Here is a 17307-nt window from a genome sequence, read left to right as displayed (position 1 = left end):
AGACAACTGGACTTCCTTGGGTTTTTCTTTTCTTCTCTTTTGAAGACGTTTCGCTTCAGAAAGAACCATGACCCGGATGACTGAGAATCTCTACAGACTTTTAAGTTTTGCAATGCTTCCTCCGAAGAAATACTGCAACCTCCTTTCCCGTTTAGAGAAGCCACGGCTGCAGTCCCCGCGGTGAAGGCAGAGCGGCGCTTCCTTTTCCCCAACTCGCCCTTCAAACCGGCTTGTTGTTTACATTTTGCTGACAACTCCACGTTGCCGAGATTCTCTCCCTTCTCATTGGCTGAGGCGCGCCGCTTGACTCCGCCCAGGGGCGGCGACAAAGCGCCAAACAAACCAGCGGGGCCGGCTGAAACTCGGGGAGCGTCGGGTTCCGCGGGCTCCCCGAGCTGCTGCTGCGCCCGATGGTCTTAAAGCGGATTGGGCTTGGCGGGGGACCTTTATATCTCGCACGTGGGAAAGAGCTTGGGAAAAGAGCGCACGGGCTTTACCTCGGACAAGGGGCTTCGTTTTATCCCTTGTGGGCTAAATCCCCCGGGTATCAAACCTGGCATCTCACCCGGCATTTCCAGGGAGAGACAGATGCTCTCGGAGCTACCGAGCTGGCGGCACCACCACGCCGCCCCTGGCGAGCCGAAAAGTGGTCAGCCTTGCAGGGAGGCCGCTCGGAGCGGTGATGTCAGCGAAAGCACATTTGGCGGGACTGGAAGGGGAAGGGAGGACCGCCGGCAGGGACTGAGCGGCGCGCTATTGCGCAATCGCCGGGGGGGGTTTTGTGGGTGGGGGAGAATAAAGCAGCCTGGAGCAGAGCTTTCTTTCTGCGAAGCGCGCCGAGCGGGTGCAGGAAAAAAGACACCCCCACCACTGTCACGCTGGCCCCGGTTTTGAGGAGCGGCTTTCAAAATCTTCCTTCCCTTCACCTGCAAAGGGGGAACAGCAGCCCCAGACTAAGCGGGGTTCTCCTTGCAGGGGTGAAAGGAAGCGGCCTTCTCTCTGCCTGGATGCGGGTTGAAGCGCCCGGAGGGAGCAGGCGGCGGGCGGGAGAAATCCGCAGCCCGGGAACCGCAGGCGCTGACTGGAGGGAAGAGCCGGGAGCCGCCCTGGCGCATGCGCAGACGTGGCCCATATAGAGCCTTGGCGCCGGCGCCAGCTGAGAACAGTTCAGTTTCTGCGCGGCTGAAGCGACTGAGGTGCGGTGCGTGGGGGCTCCGGCGGGGAGGGCGGGGGGGAGGCTGCCCGAGGGGGCGCCGGGGTGGTGGTGGTTGCCCTGCCCGGGCTCCCACCCTCCCCCGGTTTTCCTCTGCGAGGGAGCGCTGGGTGGGGGAGCGGCTGTGGGGATGCTTTTTTGGGGGGGGGCGGGATTGCGCCCCAAGATTCTGAGGGGGGGGTCTTTAAGGGGGGGGCATGGGTGGGGGCGACTGGCAGCGGGGCAAAAGGCGCGAGGCTCCTGGCCAAGGGGAAGGAAGCCAGAAGGCGGGATGCACGCCCGCCAGCTCGCCGACTTGCATTTTGGAGGGAGAATGAGGCGGGGAAAGGGAAATAACGGGGATCCCCAGCCCATCCGACCTCGGGGAGGTCAGCTCGGAGGGTGTCGTGGCGGGAGAGAGGGGTGTCTGCCCCCCGGGTGGAAAAGGGCTGCTTCTGGGTAGTTTCATATCTCTCTCCCTCCCCCCACTCCCCGGCTTGGAGGGAATCCCGGGCATGAGAAGAGGCGATTTTTTGGGGGGATGTCTGGCTCTGGGGGGGGGTCGGTCGAGGCTTATCCGAAGTGGGGAGCTATGAGCCTTCAGCGTAGGGGATATCCAAAGAGGTAAGACCCGGCTCGATCGGCCTGCCTATGCTGGGAGTGCCAGATATTTTTGGAGGGAGAGAGCCGGACTCCCTCCCCGCTTTGCAAAAGGGTGGAATTTGGGGGGGTGGGGATCCCGCTCGTTCATTTCCCGGGCTGCCCCAGCACTTACCCTTCTCTCACCCCCCCCCCCAAATCCAGATGGGGTGCCGGGCATGCGCGAAGGTGGAAGGCGCTTTCTCAGCAGAAGGCGGGAGAGAGAGAGAGCCAGTTTGGGGAGGTGGGGGGGAGCTCGTTTCTCCTCCGAAATACCCTCCCACCCACCTCCCCGAAGTATTTGCCCAAGGGTCGAAAGACCGGCTCTTGATCGGTGCCATCCTGGGGTGGGGGAAGGTCTGGGTGTCCGGACTTTTGCTCCATTTGGAGGGAAACCTTAATGCAAAGAGCGGGGAGCAATCGGGGTTCCTAGGGTCCCCTTGGAGCACTTCTGTCAAAAGTCTCTCTTCGACTATCGGGGTGCGACAAATGAAGCATTTCTTCCCCCCCCCCCACAAATAAGTAACCGAAGGCGGGAAAGGTTTCCTGTTCTCTTGTGTGACTCTATTTAAAGGGGGTGTTTCCACCCCACCCCGGTTCCCGCTTGCCACCTTCCCTCCCCCCCCAATTGTAAATTTAGCAAGGCGTTATTGCACCCCACTTCTCCCCCCTTTTACTTGCATTCCCTGGATCCAGCAATCCCACGCCAGCGGGTTAAGAGTGGCGACAATCGGGACTCGGGTGGACATTGGGAGGACGCTCAGAGAGTGAAGCCTTTGCTGCTGCTGTTGCCGCCTTCTTCACTTACCCGCTCTCTGCAAATTGGCGCGGGGTTGTTAAGAGCGGAGAAACGGGGGAGCTTGGCGAGCAAAGGTTATAGAACAGGATCAGGCCCCTTCCCGCCCAGCAGAAAGAAAAGTTGGGGAGATATTGAAGTTTTATTTTGTTTTTTGTTTCCCATCAAGAGAAACCACAATGTATCTGTTTGTAGTCATAATGAGCTACCATAATAATGGATAAAATAAAGGCTGGGAGTTCTACAGTAGTCAGTATGTATATCTGTGCCCAGAAAAGTTTCAGGTACAAAACCGGCTCCTAATGAAAGTACAATTGTGCTGGTTCTTAAACTGCTAAGATTTTCAGTATATCCTATGTATCTGTATCACTTAATATTGGATTATACAATTCTCACTTCATTGTAACCAACACTGTACAGGGCTATAATATTTGTAGTTGCTTTCGAGAAAGGAAACAGAAGGTGCCTCAAGAAGGATCTTTAAATATAGTACAAAATGGCTACTGTGAGGCAATTAATGGAAGTAGGCAAACCTGAAACTGACTCGATTCTTTGAAAGGATGGAAAGGTAACCTTTACTTCTAAGGGGTTAGACTAGTGTTTCTCAACCTTGGCAGCTTCAAAAATATGTCGACTTAAACTCTCAGAATTCCTCAGCCAATAATTCTGAGAGCCGACGTCCATACATCTTCGAGCTACTATGGCTGAGAAATACTGGTTTAGAGAAATCTGTTATCTTAGGTTGAGACAGTGTGCCAGTCTCCCAATTCAATTCACCTGATTCAGGCATGCAAATTTTTCCCAGGATGAAACATGACTAATGTGGGCAGTTTGCCCAATGAATTTTCTTTTCCAAGCCCAGGCTTTTCAGGAGAAACAGGAGCCTGCCTTTCTGTGGAGCACTTGTTTGTTCTGGTTGTACATTTCAGAACCTGGATTTCAGAAACATATTTGGATGTGTTCCCACTTGGACGGGGGTGGGGGTGGGGGTGTTTGGACTAGATGATCTACAAGGTCCCTTCCAACTCTGTAAATCTGATGTGCCATAAATTTGTGCCTTGGTCCTTTGTTGTCCTTTATGTTACTGTAGCAAGTCTTGGTGCAGTATGCAACTTGAATGCGTACATAGAGACAAGTTCCCCAACTTTTGGGGTGCAACAAATGAAGCACTTTTTCAGAATAAGTAATTGAAGCCAGGAATTTTCATAAGCTAGTGTTTAATGGAAAAACGGTGGCTTTGAATTAACATCTAATCTTCTGTTATTTGCAGGAAATAATTTGGAATTTCCAATAAGATGTCCAGACGAAGGTAATGATCGCTTTTATAATTATATAATGCAAGTAAAGCAGCGCACTCTTCTATGTCACTGATGGAATAAAATATCTTTCCTTTCTGCAGTAGCCGTTTGCAAGCTAAACTGCATCAGCCATGCCAGGTCACATCTCCAGAAGAACTGCAGGTTCCATTGTCACTTCAGAACAGGAAAAGGAAATCGATGCAGGTGGGTTGGAATTTTTAGAGTCACAAATAGAAAAAAGATTGTGTATGAACTGGGGTGGTCTTATGCAATGACCAGTGAATAATTCAATCCAGTGGAATCTGTAGGGCAGACCAAGTGTAGGAGAAGAATGACAAAAACAGTATTGCCGCTTTTGTAAATGCATTATGATGTGCATACATAAAAATGAGGCAGGACTTGCAGCACAATGTTGCAATGTTGCTTTCATCCTTCTGACAAAAGAATCAAGCTCCTTTGGATGTAACTGATTTAAGTCTCTGTGTGCATGTATGTGTGTGTGTGCATATTTGTGTGTGTATGTATGTATATACACATGTGTATATGGTATTAGCATCTCAAGCATATGCCATAGATTTACAAATAGTAAGGGTCCAATTCATTAATGCACTTATACTGATCCCCCCCCCCCCCCGAGAAATCACGTTGTCTTAGATGGAGACTTGTTCTCAGCTCCACCACAAAAATCCTGCAGAGTACTTTGAGAAGATTGATTGTTCCAAACAGACACATGAAATCTGATTGAGTGGGACCTTGAGTGCATGTCTTGTGACACCTTAACTATGGCCTGAATCTGCCTTTTCCACTGACCCAATTTTATTTTAGGGTGACATTGTCAGGGAAACCTCAAGTATATGGCAGTATCTGTATTCGCACATCAGGTGGAAATATTTGACAACATACAACAGAATCCCCTTTACCTGTTAAGTATATGAGATTGACCTTGCTTGATTGTAAAAAACAAATTATTTTATTTCCTTTTTGATTAAAGAAAGTATGTACAGCTGTTTAATAATCATGAAACAAAGTTGGATAGGTTATCAGGCTCTGATGAATATTTTGAATAACAAGCTGTACATTTAGAGTCTTACTGTTTTTGTCCCTGGGTCCCAATTTTTTGAGAAGCTCTTGATGAATCTGAGGAGCTGGATATTAGCAGCAGTTCATTGCTGCTCAAGTATTAATGGTTTTTGTTTGTTTTCCAAAGGACTCCAAGATAGATGAAGAAAATGTGGGATATCAATATGAAATTAAGGTATGGTTGATCTGTGTAACACTGCTTTGAAATATAATTGGATTCTGTTCTTCAGAAGGTGGTAATTTAGAAAGTATATGTGGATTCAATATAAGGGGAAGATTTTATTCACCCCTGTATTGGCAGAATCTAGTTTTAATAAACACTTAAGAAGGGAATGCATGACATGCTTTTAATGTTATAATTTGTTTATGAAGACCATTTTTCACTAAGGAAACATTGCATTTTAGTTCCCAGAATAAAATTGCTTAGTTAAAATGGGTATGGGCTGATAACATAATATGAATGACATAAATCCATATTAAAAAATGCATGGGATGAAGACATCACTGTTTGCCAAAAAACTATCTAAGAACTGTATTATTATTTTATTTTTAGAGCTGTTGGCCATCCACAATATCAGGTGGTGTATCTCCTTGCATAATAATAGAAACTCCACACAAAGAAAGTACAACCACAGACTTTTCCCGATTCAAAAAATACAGGTTTAGAAATCTCTTCATAAATCCATCACCTTTACCGGATCTTAGGTAAGCTAGATGCGCTGAAAATTTATTTAAAATATTGCTATGTATTGATATATCCATGGAGAAAATAGGATATCCCGTCAGAAAGCCTCATGCATAGCTATGGTTAAACTGTACCTAAGCGTTAAATGTGCTGTCTAAAAGAAAGACATATATGTTACTTAGATACAGTAGTTTCCTTAAATAGGCTTGAAGTAATGTCATCCTGCATTTGGATAACGTGCCTAACAATTCCGAGAGATTGATAAACCATGCTTAGAAGCAGCAGTGCTTTGGCTACACTCGTGGTTCTATGCAGAGCTGGGGAGGCAGAACGTGTTCCATGCATAACTATTGTTAAGGAGCGTATACAAAAGTGTTACGCTTAACTTGGTTCCAGTGATATATGGAACATAATAAAGAACTCACCATGCAGCTGTTTCAAAAGTTTTGGTTTTAGTCTAAGCCTTCAACATGTTTTCAGAGGTAATGCTAAAATCTCAATTCTTGATGGACAAGTGCATCTTGGAATGCAATTTATTATTTGCCAGGAGAAAACTATCTGATTGTAGTCACTTGAAGAGCTTTCATTCCAGGAACAACACTTGAAAATAACAGCTGCATTTTCTCAATATGGTGGTTGTACCATTCCCCTCCCCCCATTTTGAAAGGGAAAATGGGAGCTCTGAGTTCATATATAACAAATAAAACATCTCTTCTTGTGACCTCTCTTCTAAAGTATGAAATTGTCATAAAGTAATCTGTTTTGTTGTTAAAACTGACCAACATGACAATTTTTTGTGCTGAGGCTTCTGGTATAATAAAACAGCTAACTGATTTTTAAAATGTGGAACTCATTTTGGTATGATTGCTGTGTAATAAACATCCTATTTTTAAGCAGACAGTAGAATTTAGGAATATAAATTCTCAAAAGTCCAAGATAAGCTATAGCTTTGCACAGAATATGTGTTTTGATCTTATTCATGCTATTTTTTGTTTTCTGCTTCTTTTGCACATAAAAATCTTCTGTGTTACAGTTTTGTCTCAAGTGAAATGTCTGTTTATTTTTCTACTGTTTTTTTTTGTATTTATGAAATATCCAGTACTGAAAAACAACTAGGAAATGCAATAAATAAAATGGCACTTAATTTCACAGCATTTAACAGAATCATTGTTAAATATATATTTTGTTTTAGAAATTAAAAATAATAAATTGGGTTCACCAAACAGAAGCATTTAGTTTCAGAATCAAATAGTTGTGCCAAAGCAAATTTGCATGTTTGTTTTTTCTTTTATCTGAAATTTTATTATTTATCTTGATTTTAGTTGGGGAAGTTCTAGAGATGTTTGGTTCAACATTCTCAAAAAAGAAAACAAATATTCTCACTGCAAGCATTTCACATCGCTACATTCAAACCTACAGCCACACATGAGATCAGTCCTATTGGATTGGCTTCTAGAGGTAAGTATTGAAATAAGATTGTAAAACAACACTGAGGGAACAGCATAGTGTCCAAGAATCTTAAGCATTTAATTTGTTTACTTTTAACAATGTATATTTTCCTTCTTAAGTTAAAGCACCAGTTTTAAATTAAGGATTTAACATTACTTCTAGAACGTCAGTGAATAATATTAAAAGAGAAAGGTGGCTTTTATGATCAAATCTGAAAGGTATCAACCTTGTTCAGTAAAGTAGCAAGAAAGAAAGGTGTTTTATGAACTCCACCCACCTCATTGCTTGACTTGTCTCCTTAAACTACATGCATCAGCAAGTCATCTATAAAGGAATACTTGCAAGCTTGCAACTTTAAATGTTTCATATATCAGAAGCCATTATGTGATTGAGGAATCAAACCTGCATATATAAGATTTCATGTTAAACACACACACACACACACACACACACACACACACACTTTATGGTATAGTTCCAGCCCCAGGTATGCTTGCTTTGCATGTGAAGAATTATTAGAACAAAATCAAGTAAAAAAAAAATTGATTTTTATTTAAAATTAAGGGCATGTAATATCAAAATGAAATTTTCACCAACAATTCAGAATGTTGTTTGCTATGCATTTCATTACAGGTATGTGAAGTATACACACTTCATAGAGAAACATTCTATTTGGCCCAAGACTTTTTTGATAGATTCATGTTGACTCAGAAGGACATAAATAAAACCATGCTTCAGCTTATAGGAATTACAACCCTGTTCATTGCTTCCAAGCTTGAGGTAAGTAGAGACATGCAATACATTTCTGCAGCTACTTGGTTATACTTAGTATTGGGGCAGAATTGAGGAGACTGTTTCCCATCTACTTTCATCCATGAAAACTCACAAGATAATTTTGGGTCAGTCTTCTTCTCTTTGACAGTCTTCTTCAGTAGGTCATTGTTATGGAGATGAAAATGAAAAGAAATCCCAATTTAAATTGTCTTGAGCTCTCCAGAAATAGTATATACTTTTAAAAGTCATTCCCTGAAGCTGTGCTTTCAATCAGAAAATTCGAATGCCATTTTTTAAGGCAATGGTGCACCACTTTTGAAAATGTGCTTTCCTAGAAAACTGCCTATGCTTGTTTTATTTATTATGACATTTTATCTCACCTTTATTACATTATAAGCAACTCAAGGTGTTACTTACATAATACTCTTTTCTTCTCCTATTTTCCTCACAGCAATCTTGTGAGGTAACTTGGGCTGAGGGTGAATGATTGTCCCAAAATCACCCAGCCGACTTTCATGCCTAAAATGGGACTAGAACTCATAGTCTCCTGGTTTCTAGGCCAGCACCTTAACCACTACGTCAAAGTGGCTCTCCAGTTTGTTTTTGGAGTCACTAGGAGTAAAATCTGACTTGAAAGCAAGCAAGCAAACTAATCCAAAAGATCTTAAATATCTAATATTCAGTCAAATAAAAATCGTAAAGCCTAATCCCCCGTACATAGCTCATATAACTTTCAAAATCTAATGACAGCTGAGGAAGTATCGGGTAGATTTAGTGAATTTGGTTACAAAGTAGGAAACAGGCTCTGTAGCTAATCTGCTAACCTTTTAGAAGTTTGATGGGTTCTTAGTGTGACTGGGTTTGAGATCAGATAAAATAGTCTCTTCTGAAAATAAAAGTATTTCAGGAAACTTCCTGAAAATATCCAAATTATTTCCCTTTCATAGGCTGTAGGGATATTTCTGACCTAGACTTATTAAAAACAAAGCACTTATGGTCAGCTTTTAGGATGTCCTGCTAATTCATTTTTTTTAAAAAAAATATTATTTGGGAAGATAATGCATGTTGAAACATTGCCATGTCATTTTACTCAGTATATAGAAACTCATTTAGGTTAAATAACTCAGATTTCTAGAGATTTGGAAAGCTGGTGCAGTTTAGGAATAGATATCCTAACATAGCCGACAGTTATTTGTAGATTGGTTTTTTATTTTTATTTTGCAAGGTTAGGGCAGAGAAAGAATTACCAGTGGATTTCTGATATATTCGGGATTGCATAGGGAGCACTGCTGTTTTACACAATAGATTGTATCTACGTAGCCAATTATGTTTCCTGTGGGAAATTTTAAAAAAATCAGTAATTGAATTGAGCTTCTTCCAAGTTGTAAAACTAAAATACATATTTATACTGCATAGGGATGTAGAAAACTGTGATCAGTTCTGCAAAGTCTGTTTTAACACTGTTTCTTCTTTTTAAAGGAAATATATGCTCCTAAACTGCAGGAGTTTGCCTACGTTACTGATGGTGCTTGCAGTGAAGATGACATTATAAGGATGGAACTAATTATACTAAAGGTAACAAAACAATTTGAGCCCTTCTTTCTCGAACTGATATACTAGGAATTAATTTACCAACCTCTTATCTGAACTGCTTTTAAATACTGCTTTATAAATGCTAGGTCTTAATTCTTGCCTTAAAGTTGTATATTACTAATCAGCTGGGAAAAATCCCTTTTAAAGGAAAAGTTATTTTAAACACAGTTATTTTTTCCAGCGTAATAGTTGATGGAAGAAAATTTAACTGTCTTATTGAAGAATTAAGACTAGGAATTGAAGAATTAGGACTAGGAATTGCTCATGCTAGTGGTGTGATTCTAGATGTAGCTATATTAAATGAGTATATGAAGCTCAAACAAGTTTTGCTTTTGAGATTATTCACATTAGCCTTATCACAGAACATTTTGTTTGGCTTGTTCAGAATGGGATCTCTTCAGTGGATTATTTCCAGAATGTTGTAAGACTTGACAGAAATTACCCTTTTTTTTTTTCCAGGCTGAGATATGTCCTTAGCTTTTGAGTAGACTTCTACTCAAATTGTCATGGTTCTAAATGTATCTGAGGTTAGGACAAACAAATCAATGACCTAAACTTGATTGTGTGTTTTAATTGAATATACATTTAATGAACATAGTTAAATCCCCATATATTTAATAATTTTCCCATGGTGTCATATTCAGTTACAAATCTGTGGTAAATTTTAGGGCGGGGGGGAATCTAGAGGCTTTGAAGGTCTCATGTAGATCTAGAATTTCAGATGTACAGTTGGCCTATGCAAAATGCTTTGATTTGAAAGGTCATCCCTTCCACTAATATTACACATTGAAAAATTAGCATGCTATCAAATATGAAAATAAGAACTTACTTATCACATATTTATTTAATACTTACAATAATACTTATTTATGATATAATAAAGAATGCTACCTCTTCTGCTGTTTGTGAGACTAAAATAATGAAAGCTTATTTACTTAGAGAGTATCTGTTGCAGATATCCCACAATTTGAAAGCTAAACCACTGCAATAGACAGCCCTATAAACATTATGTTTTAATATTTGTAGGCTCTTAAGTGGGAGTTGTGCCCAGTGACCGTAATCTCCTGGCTGAACCTTTATCTTCAAGTGGATGCAGTGAAGGATGCTCCCAAAGTGCTGCTACCTCAATATTCTCAGGACAAATTTATTGAAATAGCACAGGTAGGTTTCTGTTTCAGCATGCATGGCATGTAAAGCTGGGGGGACAACTGCTATTACTGACAGTAAAGCTATTGTCATTCTAGATAGCATTAAAAATGTAGTATAGGAAGCCATAATCTGCAATCACCTTATGCTCTATCCATGCTTCTTTTCTAATTGCATGTCTCCTTCATTGTATGACCTCTGATGCGTTGTTCTCTGGAGATAAGAAATGTTGCTTTCTTGGGATTCTGTTAGAGGCCTAATTTTTCTTAAAACTATATTCTAAATTCTAAAGAGATTTTACAGCAGTCAGCAGTTGTAAAAAAAAGATTTTTTTTTTAAAAAAATGCATAGCATACTGAATTCTTGTAGTGTAGATGCAAAAAAGAACCAGTTTTAACTTTCTTTGGAATATAGCATCACCTGTTAACCTCCATGTATTAAACCAGCTATAATTGTAATTTATAATTATATAAAGTATTTACAGGTAGATTTTTGTTTGATTTGCACCAGATATACAAATGTCCTCGACTTCATAGTAAAAGCAAATGATTCCCTATCCAAAAGAAGAAAGCTGGGAGACAGTTTTACACTAAGTTAAGATACTAAAAATAAAATCTTTGGCTCAAAATACCAATTCTACATTTATGCCTTGATCTCTGGATCTCAATCAAAGAGCAGAGAAGATCCTTCAAGTCTGAAATCTGTTTAACCTTGAAGTAGCACTAGCTAAGTTTCAACTTAATGCAGATGCATAACTTATTTAATTCAATAAACTGAATCTAGATAGATCTATTAAAAACAAAGAGAACAGATAAGTAGATAGAAAATCTAAGCCTCCAATCAAATTGCAGACTACTGTAGGTGGGAAAGCAAAACAGCCACTTGACTGGGCTTTGAAGTATGAAAGTTGTGAGCCATAATGAGCTGCTGTCTGGTGCTCAGCTTCAGTGTCTAAAAAGGCAATTACCATCAGCTTTGCATGAGAAATTAACACTGATTGGGAGGCAGACCTACAGCACAAATATAGGCTGTGAGTCAGATGCAAATTTAATGAGTCAGTAAATCTGAGTTTTTCTAATATAAATGTGGGAAAGATATAATAGATTTTATACTGAGCTTATACTGCGCAATAATTGATGTAAAGTTCTTTCTAATGATATGTATGTCATTCCACAGCTTTTAGATCTCTGTATTATAGATGTCAATTCTCTGGATTTCCAATATAGGATATTGGCAGCTGCTGCCCTCTGCTATCATACCTCAGAACTAGTAGTAAAGAAGGCTTCAGGTATGGTAAACTATGAATAATTGTGTATTTTTATTTTCATTTTAGGAAGTTAATGTATGTGAGCCTGCAAGTGTCATAAGATATTGAAGGGCACAATATTTAATAAACTTGGCATATTCATGACATGATCATAAAAGTGATGAATTATAGTATCCTCCCCACCCTATCTCTGTGTGTGTGTTTTCTCAGTTAATTGAAGAGAGAGCAGGTAGATCTAGAGAAATGGCATCTAAATGTTCAAAACAATACTTCCTTTTCTCATCCTGAGACTTCCTGCTTCCTGGGCCTTGCCTCATCCACCCTCTTCTTTTCCTTAATTTTTCTTAATTTCCTTCTTTTTCAGCCACACATTAAAGTAATAGATTTCTTCTATGATTTCCATGGCCCATTTTCACTTCTATCTTAAGCATGATTAAAAAATATTGTCTCAGTATGAATTGGGGAATTTCATCCAATGAGATTCTGTCTCTTTTTTAAAAAAATATGTTCTTCTGTTGCTGTTTTTAATCTCGTCTTGAATACTTGATGGAGAAAACAATGTAAAGAATGAGGGGAAAATATGGCTGTATAGCTATTTTCCACTCTTTTTCCTTCTTTGTGCTCTTGGATAGTCTCCAAGAGTGTTAAGAGAAAATAACCATATTTCTTTCTGCATTCTCCTCCTTCCCCTTCATTTTTTTTTTGTTTGATTTACAATGTTTGCAATTATATTCAGTTCTCATGAGAAAATTTTTGCCCTTTTATTTGGACTTTCTAAAACCTTTGCAAATAATTCTTTCGTGTAGTCCTTTCCTCAGTTGTGCATTTTGGTGTAAATCTTTTTACTATTCATTAAATGAGTCTGCTCCTATGAATAATACGATTCACGTTAAAATCCAACAGTGATTAGTCACAAGTAAACATGACTAGCCATGAAATAAGAAGTGTTTTATTCTATTGTCTTAAGTTGTCAGACTATATAAATGTTAATTTCCAATCATATGATCAATGACTTACTTCCTCTATTATAATAAAATACACCTGCAAATATAGTATATGTAAAAGAACTATTCAGATCTTCGAAGGGCACTTAATTTCAATGATAGCTGAGCGCCCTCCATGCTGCTTTTGCTCCTTTGCTTGCAATAGTGAAGAGTGTGTTTGGCAGGTCAGATATTGGTGGATGCTAGAGATTGCTAAAAGAAGACTGAGGTAACACTGTCCTGCACTTTTAGAGAGCAAAGGTGGCGCAGTGGTTAGAGTGCAGTACTGCAGGCTACTTCAGCTGACTGCTACCTGCAGTTCAGCAGTCCAAATCTCACCGGCTCAAGGTTGACCCAGCCTTCCATTCTTCTGAGGTGGGTAAAATGAGGACCCAGATTATTGGGGGCAATAGGATGACTGTTAACCGCTTAGAGAGGGCTGTAAGGCATTGTGAAGTGGTATATACGTCTAAATGCTGTTGCTATTATAGTGACTAGAAGAGGCTTCTGTGTAAGAGCAGTGCAAAAGCTTCTTCCAGCCTTGCAAGTTAACAGAAGTAAAAAATCAACAGGAGGCTTTGAGACATTAGTATATCACAGATGTCGAGTATTTCAGGTAGCTACAGTAAATTCTTTCGCTTTGTTTTTAGGATTGGATTGGACTAATATTGCAGAATGCGTAGAGTGGATGGAACCATTTTTCAAAGTAGCAAAAAAAATACCAGTGAAATTGAAAAATTTCAAGAAGATTGCAGTGGAAGATAGACATAACATACAAACCCATACAAACTATTTGGATATGTTGGTAAGAATGAATTTTCCCTCTTTAAATGTTTGGTCTTCCATTGTGATTATACTTTCTTGGAATTAGAAAAATGCTTCTTTATATCTCTCCTACCTATAGTTATTTGGTAGTAGTATGCATTTTCCTATGATTCTAAGATGACAAGAATCATACTTCCATCTACCATGGTCTGGACAAGGCCTAGAACATTGGGGTGAGGATTATCTGGAATCTAAAGAACAGTAGTTGAACTAGCCATGCACAAAAGGGTTGTCAGCAGAAAACGTTGAGACTATACGGTCATCTGTGGAGATTTCCAGCTTCAGGTCCAGCTGCTGACAAAGCATGCAACAATTTGGCTAGCATTATGAATTCTAAACTATCTGCTGATTTAATAATACCTAAATGATGATTTAGTAAATTTGACTACCATGATCTGAAATTGTTCTTGCAAGAAATGATCATCAATAGGAAGCTTATAATAACCCTTTGAGATATGTAAAAGCCAGTGTGGTGCTATGGTGAAAGTGTTGGTCAAGATCCAATGACACCCAGGTTAAAGTCCACCCTCAGCCCTAGGAGCTCTCAGTGACTTTGGACCATCCACTCCGTTTTGGCCTAACATACCTTGCAGAGTGATTATTTCACCTTTTCAAAGAGATGACACATTGTGGCTAGAGGATTTTTTTCTCCTTTCATCACAATAATAATTGTCCTTTTTACTGGACAGAATGAAATTAACAATAAAGTAGTTTCTTTTTCATCACAATAATTTGTTCTTTTTATTGGATAGGATGAAATTAACTATGAAGTAGCGGTACCCAGTCAGCTATCACCGGTATCTACGGGAGGAATAATAACTCCTCCGAAGAGTTCTGAAAAGTGAAAATCCTGTGTGCGAAGACTGGGATCTTTGTTAAGACTGAATATACAAACAGCTTTTACACTTGATGTGGCTGACAAGACTATCAGGATGGAACTGAAGGACATTCACATGCAGCTGGCCTGGATCTTTTACATTTAAAGCCCAATGAGGCCTAGAGAAATTGGATTTTTTCTGATTAACTAAATTCATAATTAACTATGGATTTTTAACTTAAAATTGTCTTAAGCAACTTTTAATTTTTTTTAACAGATGCAAATGAATTTGTCAAATTTAGTTATTTGTGAATTTAATAGTACTGTTTTGCCAATTGTCTATTGGTGTATGCTGGTTTTGCATAGGATAAAACATTCTTCTGACCTGTGGTGATAAAACCCTGAGTGAGGAAGTCTGAATCTAAGGACTCAACAAAGTGAGTCACTTTTCAGCTTGCACATCAGTGCAGCCACAAAGTAAAAGCCTTTATATTAACCTTTTTAACCTAAGGTTACTAAGCCAACGTTCCTACTGCCATACACTTAAGATGGTGTAACTAAGGAATGATAACAAATTGCCTTAATATAATAAAGCAGGAGTAGGGAATGCAAAGACTGAAAAACTTTACTTTTAGAGGTAAAGAAGCAGTTTAAGAATTTTCCACTTAAACTGGACATCTTCAGTGAACAGCTGTCGTATCCTACCTCTTTCCTCATGAAGTGCTAAATATTCTACAAACTAGCTGTCTACAGTGCAAGAGAAACAAAGACTGGATTGCAGTAAGGATAGCTTGAATGCAAAGGAGCTACACTCTGAATAGTAGGCCTTCTTCATTACAACTCACATCTATTTTTTTACATGCAATACACAGCTAATCTAATTCTCTATACATGCAAAAATGAGGGATTTTGTTTTATAAATAGGAAAATACCACACAGTATGTTTATAAATATGTATTATAAAAATTCTCATGTTAAATAAAGTGTTGAAATATCTTGCAACAGATACTTTTCTTCTTATATTGCAAAGGAAAATAAGTTTCTAAAAGTAAAGCTTTGCCATTGCTTGAAGAAACTTCTTTTTTCGTCTTTGAGCAGCAAGCTGTAGTACTTCTTCTGGGTTGCTAGAATTCAGTTCTGTCTGCCCAATAGCTTTAATCTATGTGCCCAAACATCAACAAAAACTCAGGTTAGTAATAAGTTCTTATTCACAAATTTTGTCAATGGGGGAAAAGGGTGATTTTTAAAATGTAATGGTTTCAGACGCAGACCACTGCGATATCTTCTTAGAAATTCCTTTCAATATATGAAACCGTAAGAACTTACCGCTATCTGTTTCTTGTCTGTTTCGCCTCGCTTGTGATGAAGATCTGAAACACCATTTAGGAAACTCCAGCAAAGAGTCATCTAAATTCTTAAGACTATTTGTATAGCAGTTTAAAATTCTTTTAGAAACAGTTTCCTTGCACTTTCTGTGAGCCTAATTCTTCCTCTGGCAAAATGAGCGTCAAAGTCCTAATCTTTTAAAATGCAGCTATTTTTAAATAGAGAGAGGATTTCCTTATTTTGTGCTATCTCCCTGCTATACTTCTCATAAATGAAATTACCATTACCAGTTTAAATAATAGCCAATGACTAAAGCCATTCTGGTTGCAAATCAATCCCATGTAGCTTTTTAAAATAAAAGGATACATGTCAAGTATTCCAAGATAGTAATGTCCCATATATAGTCATAATAAGAATCCATAGCATCATGGCTGAAAAACAGGGTTTCAGTTATTTTTTATGCCATTAATGTATATTTATATGGCAAATGAAACTGTAAAAATCTTGTTTACCTGTTTTGCTCCTGAAGTGCTTTAAATGCAGTTTTATAATCTACCTCTCGAAGGAACTGGCACAAAATTGCCACCTGGAAGAATAATGATTTGCTAATATATAACTTGTCATGAGGTTATTATGTCATGATTATACAATAAACTGACACTGCACTCCAGATGAATGCAGTACAGGCTTTTTTGGTAGCATTTCCCTCTTCACAATTTTCCCAGTTAATAGATGGATACATATTCTTACCTGTGTATGGCAATTGAGCAGAGAACAGCATTTTATCATTCGTTTAATCACCTACAGAGAAATATGCAAGTTAAAATCTACGATTTGTCCATTTACCTGGTATAGCTACTGTACCTAAATGGAAAACAATGAGTACAAGTCATATCACTTAACTGTTTTCTGCTTCACTATTAATAGCACAAGCAAAAACAAACTCTTAGAGACCAAATACATCTACCAATGTTCCATTGGCCTCACTTGCTATAAATTGTTACATTATTATCTTGGCTTCTACTCTGGTTAGAATTAGATAGTCGGCTTCTGGAACTGCCAAAAGTCTTGAAGAATCTTCTGCATCACATCTGAAATGACAGCTTAATATACTGCTGGGACTAAAAGGCTCAAGATGACAGAAAGATACACTGTACAGTGCCAGGTTGCTAAATATTAAGCCTTCTAATTAATTTCCCATACTTGCTGAGTTTATTATGGAATATCAGAAATCAAAGCTTGGAGTACATTCAAGTGTACGTTGAAAGAGAAATGCCTGTCCTGTAGAACATTCCTAGCCTACCACCTTCTCTGCAGGTCAGATTAACCCTAGAGGGGAAAGGACCAGAGGTGGATTTCAGCAGGTTCTGACCAGTTCTGGAGAACAGGTAGTAGAAATTTTGAGTAGTTTGGAGAACCGGTAGTAAAAATTCTGAC

General features: G+C 39.3%; 2 protein-coding genes across 5 annotated transcripts in view; one reads left to right on the top strand and one right to left on the bottom strand.

Annotated features, from left to right (window-relative positions):
• Window positions 1-1106: 1106 nt before the first annotated feature.
• Window positions 1107-15548, top strand: CCNE2 (cyclin E2). 2 transcript variants are annotated; one of them, XM_034422461.3, is made up of 12 exons: window positions 1107-1196; window positions 3898-3936; window positions 4027-4129; window positions 5133-5180; window positions 5559-5710; window positions 7013-7148; window positions 7773-7919; window positions 9393-9488; window positions 10533-10667; window positions 11829-11940; window positions 13553-13707; window positions 14480-15548. In XM_034422461.3, the coding sequence occupies exons 2-12, from the start codon at window positions 3923-3925 to the stop codon at window positions 14570-14572; spliced, it is 1191 nt and encodes a 396-aa protein (XP_034278352.1). In that variant the 5' UTR covers window positions 1107-1196; window positions 3898-3922; the 3' UTR covers window positions 14573-15548. The 2 variants fall into 2 exon arrangements, with proteins under 2 accessions (XP_034278352.1, XP_060537879.1); XM_060681896.2 differs by having other exon boundaries at window positions 1131-1201.
• Window positions 15484-17307, bottom strand: part of INTS8 (integrator complex subunit 8) — a 24109-nt gene continuing 22285 nt past the window's right edge. For 2 of the 3 annotated variants that reach the window (XM_060681897.2, XM_087891361.1), the window contains 5 exons: window positions 16621-16671; window positions 16383-16456; window positions 16237-16301; window positions 15871-15914; window positions 15484-15703 (listed from right to left, as the gene is read on the bottom strand). In XM_060681897.2, coding sequence (XP_060537880.1) covers window positions 15587-15703; window positions 15871-15914; window positions 16237-16301; window positions 16383-16456; window positions 16621-16671 — 351 coding nt within the window. In that variant the 3' untranslated portion in view covers window positions 15484-15586. Of the gene's footprint in view, window positions 15704-15870; window positions 15915-16236; window positions 16302-16382; window positions 16457-16610; window positions 16672-17307 lie in introns of all 3 variants that reach the window. The other variant, XM_087891362.1, reaches the window with a different exon arrangement.

Source organism: Pantherophis guttatus, chromosome 3 (genome assembly GCF_059756535.1).
Source record: "Pantherophis guttatus breed Tessera chromosome 3, ASM5975653v1, whole genome shotgun sequence".
Classification (NCBI taxonomy): Eukaryota; Metazoa; Chordata; class Lepidosauria; order Squamata; family Colubridae; genus Pantherophis; species Pantherophis guttatus.
Note: the sequence above shows the minus strand (reverse complement) of the source record. Positions and strands in the feature narration are given on the sequence as shown.